This window comes from Rhinatrema bivittatum, chromosome 16 (assembly GCF_901001135.1).
Source record: "Rhinatrema bivittatum chromosome 16, aRhiBiv1.1, whole genome shotgun sequence".
NCBI lineage: Eukaryota > Metazoa > Chordata > Amphibia > Gymnophiona > Rhinatrematidae > Rhinatrema > Rhinatrema bivittatum.
The window spans coordinates 50,510,260-50,517,787 of record NC_042630.1 but is presented as its reverse complement, the minus strand read 5'-3'; the positions used below and the strand labels follow the sequence as shown (position 1 = coordinate 50,517,787).

General features: G+C 40.2%; 1 protein-coding gene across 1 annotated transcript; it reads right to left on the bottom strand.

The window, feature by feature from the left end:
• Positions 1 to 5,785: 5,785 nt before the first annotated feature.
• On the bottom strand, positions 5,786 to 6,715 carry LOC115077653 (olfactory receptor 13F1-like). The gene has a single exon (XM_029579949.1). It carries the CDS (start codon positions 6,713 to 6,715, stop codon positions 5,786 to 5,788), a length of 930 nt encoding a protein of 309 aa, XP_029435809.1.
• Positions 6,716 to 7,528: the final 813 nt, after the last annotated feature.

Here is a 7,528-nt window from a genome sequence, read left to right as displayed (position 1 = left end):
ACTTACTGGATTTTTTAACAATTGATTGATCGACATAACCTGGTTTATTTGAAAAAAATTCCATTATCTTCAATTTCCGTACAAATTTAAACACATCAATGCGTGTTTGAAAAGCATTATACTTAGGCGTAGGTACAAAGGAAAGACCTTTTTCCAATACAGACAATTCATAAGTATTTAGCCTATGCTCTGATATATTCATAACAGTGCTTTCCTTCACTGCCATGGGTTCTGATGTTGTTGATTGTAAAAGGTCTTGCCTCGCCCTCTCCCCCTGAACCAACCTCTTCCTCTCCCTCTGTAATTCCCCCTGTAATTCTGATAATCCCATTTGTCTGCTTCCTGTTCCTGCGCCCAAGAGTCCCTCCTCCAAATCTTTCCTAAGTGACAAAGTTGTTCGTTTTTTGAAGCCGTACGAGGTTCTTGGTTTGCATGTAGCGGTTGTGTCTGTGAAACATGTGTTGGAGAGAAAAGAGGTAAGGATGGTTCTGGAGTGAGTCCTGAGATTCTTCTCATTCTCTTATTGTTCCTTTCTAAAACTGGACTACGGTCTCTTAACTGAGCCTTATCTTCTTGTACTTCTATCTGTCTAGATCTGGTTGTAGGTGGATACCCTTTGTTATATTGCATACCTGATTTGGGTTGACGTGACCACATATACACATTGTTCTTTTTATAATCTAATTCATCTCTTCTAAATTTCTCTAATTTTGTCTTTTTCAAATCATTCGAAAATTTCTCTAAGTTATCTTTATAATCTGCATATATCATTTCAAAACATAAATCATTCTGTTTCAGAAACTCCAAATCCTTGTCTAACTCAGCCTTGATCTGTTCCTCACGTTGTTTAGATGTCTTGATGATAAGGATCATGAGATCCAATGAACATTTGTTCAGAATAGCTTCCCATGATCTCATAAAGGATTGATCTTCAGTATACATAGTAGGTGCTTTGGTGATACGTAGTCCTCTAGGGATCCTCTTATAGCGGCAGTATTCCAACAAAGTGGATGCATGAAGGTGACTCCTCACATACCCTTTGCTTCGATTAATAGTGTCCTCCCATTTCTTTAAAAGGTCTTCAAACACTTCATTTTCTTTGAAGAATGGTTCAGGCGGTATCAGATCATTGATATGTGCCTCTCCATAACTTAAAACATCCTTCCACGGTGAAAAAGACATTGTCCGCGCAAGGGAAGGTCCAATAAAACAAATCGGAAGGCGGTCCCATGTAGCCAATGCAAAAAACAACAAAGGGACTACCTTACACCGTGTTTTTTAAAAAATCTTTCTCTGTATAAAATGATTTATTGTTTTTTAACATTTTAGCCCCTGATGCAGCCTTGTTGGCGAAACTCAGTTCGAGTCGGGCATCTCTAATAAAATCTTCCACGGTGTAAGGTAGTCCCTTTGTTGTTTTTTGAGTAGTGAGAAGGGTACATTCTACATCTATAAACATCATGGAGTACTGCATTTGTAGAAAGCTTCTGTGGAAAAATGTTACTTTTATTTGATGGGAGGATTGCCACATAATTCGGCATTATGGTGTTCAAAGAGCAGATATCTAGGATAGACAAGTTGGCCAAGAAGAAATACAGGGGGTTTTGTAGGTGTTGATCAGCACATACTGTGAAGATATTGAGGTTTTTTTTAGCATGGCCAACACATAGGGGTAGATTTATTAAAAAGTGCGCCTTCGCGTACTTTTGTTGGCACACCAGGCGCAAACAAAAGTACGCTGGATTTTAGCAGATACGCGCGTAGCCGCGCGTATCTGCTAAAATCCAGGGTCGGCGTGCGCAAGGCTGCCGATTTTGTGCAGCCGGCGCGCGCCAAGCCGCGCAGCCTGCCTCCGTTCCCTTGGAGGGAACTCGCTTTCGCCCTCCCTCACCTTCCCCTCCCTTCCTCTATCTAACCCACCCCCCCGGCCCTATCTAAACCCCCTCCCCTACCTTTGTCAGGGGATTTACGCCTCCCGGAGGGAGAAGTAAATCACCGCGCGCCAGCGGGCCGCTAGCGCACCGAGATGCGACCTGGGGCGGTTCTGGAGGGCGTGGCCACGCCCCCGGACCGTCCCGGGCTGAAACTACGCCCCCGGGCCCACCCCCAAAATGCCGCATCCCACCCCCAAAATGCCACGCCGATCGGCCCAGCCCCGACACGCCCCCCTTGAAAAACCCCGGGACTTACGCGAGTCCCGGGGCTCTGCGCGCGCCGGCAGGCCTATGGAAAATAGGCGAGCAGGGCTCTTAAAATCCGCCCCATAGAGGAGAAAGTGAAGAGAGAGAGAGCTGCAGGTCTGGGAATTTTTAAGTAACCCAGAATCAGGAATTCTGTTACTCTGCTGTAATTTCCCATTTTCGTGTAATCCAGCTTCATTGGGTGCTGAAGAGCATAAGAACATAAAAACATACCATACTGGGTCAGACCAAGGGTCCATCAAGCCCAGAATCCTGTTTCCAACAGTGGTTAATCCAGGCCATAAGAACCTGGCAAGTACCCAAAAACTAAGTCTATTCCATGTTACCGTTGCCAGTAGTAGCAATGGCTATTTTCTAAGTCAACTTAATTAATAGCAGGTAATGGACTTCTCCTCCAAGAACGTATCCAATCCTTTTTTAAACACAGCTATACTTAACCACATCTTCTGGCAACAAATTCCAGAGTTTGTGCGTTGAGTAAAAAAGAACTTTCTCCGATTAGTTTTAAATGTGCCACATGCTAACTACATGGAGTGCCCCCTAGTCTTTCTATTATCTGAAAGAGTAAAAAACGGATTCACATCTACCCATTCTAGACCTCTCATGATTTTAAACACCTCTATCATATCCCCCCTCAGCCGTCTCTTCTCCAAGCTGAAAAGTCCTAACCTCTTTAGTCTTTCCTCATAGGGGAGCTGTTCCATCCCCTTTATCATTTTGGTTGCCCTTCTCTGTACCTTCTCCATCACAATTATATCTTCTTTGAGATGCGGCAACCAGAATTGTGCACAGTATTCAAGGTGCAGTCTCACCATGGAGCGATACAGAGGCATTATGACATTTTCCATTTTATTAACCATTCCCTTTCTAATAATTCCCAACATTCTGTTTGCTTTTTTGACTGCTGCAGCAGTCAAAAAGAAACATGAACCTAAATTAAGAAATACTTGGGCTGATATTCAGCTGTGGAGCAGCTAGTTAAGGTAGTCAGATACACCTATCTGCTAACTTAATGGAGGTATGTATATCTGGCTAGCATTAGACCAGATATATGGTGTGGCTAGAGTTAACCAGATAGGTTAACCGGCTAACTCTGCTCCTTTCCAGAATGTCTACCTGACTTATACGGCTAAAATCTATCCAGTTAACTCATTATCTGGCTAGAATTTAGCCGGATATGCCATTTAATATCACTGCTAAGCCATTTTGACATAAAATTTTTCAGTTATCTATCTAAATGGCTTTTGAATATTGGCCTCACTATGTTCAAAAAACCATATCACAAAATGTTTGCACAAATGCTGAAATGATAAATCAATAGAGCCAGGACAGAATATGACTAAAGCATGCTATAGTGCCCAGCAGGATGAAATCCTTATCTAGTGTGCTCATTAGAGAAATTATGTTTTTACAATAGTGTCCCAAAGAACCCAAAAACTTGGTAGAAAGAGTGAGTTAACTCTTCTCTTCTTTCAGCTCCATGTCCAGGATAGCTCTGAAGTTTTCCAAGAGGTAGAGATGGGGATAGTGGGGGTGGGGTGGGGTGGGGGGGGGGGGGGTCAGGAGAAGGAATTCGAGTGAAATGTTTAAAGATGGGAAGAGAGGAAGGGAATTGATAACATTTTCCTTGCTTTAGCTATCAAGGACCAGGAGAGAGATATGTTGGTGAATCATGGATAAAGGCAAGTTAGCTGCCAGGAGCCAGGGAGGAGTGGGGATCCTGGCTTGTTTTTATTTTTTGAAGGAGGACTTTCCCAGTTAACACTGATTTTCAGAACTATCTGGCTGAGGGTCGATATACCAAGCTGTGGTAAAGCTAAGTTAATGCACCATTTTATAGCCAATAATATTAATTGAACCATGGTAAGTGAGTACCACAGTTTGATAAATGGCAGGAAAAGCACTGATGTTACCCAAAGATTGTGATAAGAAGATAAGAAGTTGCCATACTGGGTCCAACAAGCCCAGCATCTTGTTTCCAATGGTGGCCAAACCAAGATGCAAGTACCTCACAAGTATCCTCCCTATACATAAAATGGATCCCAGGCAACTAAAGCCAGTAATAAACAGTGGCTATTAACTAGTCAACTTGTCTAATAGCAGTTTATGGATATCTCCTCCAGGATAGTCCTCACAATCTTTGGAAAGTTAGCTCTATTTTAGGAGTTCTACATGATCCTTGAAGGGGCTGAACTTCCTTATACAGAAAAATCCCATCAAATAAAAAATCCCTCTCTTAATCCCCCACCCTGGCATAATGTTTGTTGCATGTCAAAGGGAGCTTTCGGGCAGTCAATGCCATTTTTAATTTTGGCACCAATAGGGCAGCAGTGATTGGATCTTGTCCAATGGACCCAATGTTGTCTTTAGGTTAGAAGGTGTTCTGAAGGGCCTGTCGTTGTTTCTCTTTTAGGAAGTCAAGTAAGGGGCAAGGCTACCACCATATTCTTTGTTCTTGAGGAGGGCATGAGGCTGGGTTTTATTTTAGGGCAGATTTTGTCCTGGAGGCAATGAAACTCATTGTTAGCTGCTGCTTTAAGGGAAATGTTGAGTGAGGATAGAGCCAAGAACATCTGCAACATATTAGCCTTGAGGTTTAGTAAACCAGCCCTGAATTTAGATTAGCATAGATCAGAATTATATCTTGCTGGTTTAATTTTGACTGACTGGATTTAACCAAATCTTCAGCTGAACATTCCCCGAAGAAAAGTAGATGGGATTGACTGGTTATCTTTACAGTTTAACAGTTCCTGGATAATCGGCCTCTTTGTGAAATATTTCTATCATATAGTACTGAAAAACCATGCTAGTGTGTAAACTTTGTGCCACTAGTACAAAATGCATGCAAAATATGTGCATTTTAACGGATTCTTAGGGTTATTCTTCAATGCTTAAATCAGGATTTTAAACTAAATTCAAAACACCATATTGTTTATTTTTCCCTAATGTATGCATAGTCACAAAACCTTAGCATGTATGCTGCCACTTTTGGATGCAAAATGAAAAATAAACAGAAACTTAGATCATACACAGACAGTAATAAGATTTAAGACAGGAATTACATTAAAAAATGAAAGGGAAATATCTGATTAAATGAAAATATTTACTATTTAAAGATACAGCTTTTCTTTTTAATAAGACAGGTTCATGCAATACCAATATCAGGCATTTTATATGCTTGCTAACATTTTAAAATTATTTTCCTTTTCAGTTACTTTCTTGGATAGCTTTGAAGTAAAATTACTTGGCAAGAGTAATACTGGAGTATTTCACCACTGTGAAGGTTATGCTTTAATACCCTGAGGAAACAAAATAACTTAATGACAGCCTTCTGCTTGACGTGGTAGAAATTGTTTCTATATTTCTGTAGACACCAAAAAAGAACACAATATATTTATTGGGTGTCACAAAACCAAAAATATTTTTCCTGTCAATGCTGTCACACATAAAATATTTCATGTGTGCCTTCAGTTCTGAGTTATCCTAAGAAAGACATGCACAGTACCAACATTAGCAAACTGATTCACTTTAGTCTTGCAGAGTTATTAGAATCCATTAGCTGAACAGGAATTTTGTAAGACTGTTTAACGGCTCACATATGTAGGCTTCCTGCTTAAAGCTTTCTTCAGAGCCACTTTTAACTCTTTGCTCCTCAAGCTATAGATCAAGGGGTTTAACAGTGGTAGAGTGAATATATACACTGCAGTAGGCAGCTTGTTTGATTTTGTAGAGTCCCCTGAGCTGGGCTCCATGTATATTCCTATCATAGTCCCATATAAGAGAATGATGACTGTGAGGTGGGAGAAGCAGGTAGAGAAGGCTTTGCTTTTCCCCTCTGCAGATTGTATTTTCAGGATGGTGGAGATGATAAACACATAGGATGTCAGGGTAAGGAGAAATGGGGTCAAACCTGAAATTACAGATGCAGCCAATGTCATAGTGTCAAGGACAAAGGTGTCAGTGCAGGAAAGTTTCAGCACTGCTGTGATTTCGCAGAAGAAGTGATTTATCACATTGGAGTCACAGAAAGAAAACTGAGATATAATGACAGTGTGTGGCACTGGCTCTAATGCTCCTGTTACCCATGTGACAGCTGCCAGAAGCACGCAGACCCTCTTATTCATAATGATGGTATAACGCAGGGGATTGCAGATTGCAACATAACGATCAAATGCCATAGCTGTTAGAAGCAGAATCTCAGTATCTACACACATATAATAGCAGTACATTTGCAGAATGCATCCACTGAAAGATATGTAACTGTTGTTTGTCAGAAAGTTTGGCAGCAGTTTTGGCAGAATGGTGGTCAAGGTGCAGATATCTAAGGCAGATAAGTTGGCCAGGAAAAAATACATGGGGGTGTGCAAGTGTTGATCGGCACATACTATGCAGATAATGAGGAGATTCAGCAGCACGGTCATCAGGTAGAGAAATAGGAAGAGAGGGAGCTGCAGCTCTGGGAAGTCTGAGAACCCCAGAAACAGGAATTCTGTCACAATGGTGTGGTTTTCCATTTCCCTGTACTTATGCTCCATAAGATGCTGAATAGAGTGCAAAGGAGATCCATAACAAAGAATATTATGTAATCCACTTCAACTTTTAGATTGAAAGAAAGAAGAGTCATCATCAAGAACATTAATAGAAATTAAGCAGCATACGTAACAAAATATTTCCAAATATGTTAAATAGAAATAGAAAATAAGTAATGAAACGCTCAAATATAGAGATGTCAAATACAAGGGAATCCAATAACAACATGCAATAGCCCCAGGTATATGTAGGCATTCAAAACACGTTTTATTCCAATTCTCTGCCACTAGATAATAATAATAAAGACCTCATACTAGGCTCCATCAGCAGCTAATACTTTCATAGCCTCTTAAATAATCATAGGTCTAATCTTAATTTTTTTGAAATGTTTTTGTTTTACAAATACAGTTTCAGTATTTATCTTTCAGAAACGCTTTTACAGTTGGTGAAGATGGCTTTTAATAATATGGTTCCCAACATGGGTCCATGTTTCATATAGGATCTGCATCAGTGGTTGATTAGATGTTTTTTTCCATAATTAATACTCCACCATGAATAACTTGAATGCAACAAAATTGATGCTATCTGTGGAGATAGTGTGAAATAAAATAAACCAGAAAACAAAGAAGACCACTTGATCATGCTCATTCTGACAGCGTTCATGGATAGTTTGGCACCAAAGTATTAACTGGAAATATATCCAAAACATGTCACACATACAGAATATTTTATGTAAGGGACAAAAAAGCTATATTAAAAAATACAATTTAAATTTAAATTAAACTGTACTAGTCAAC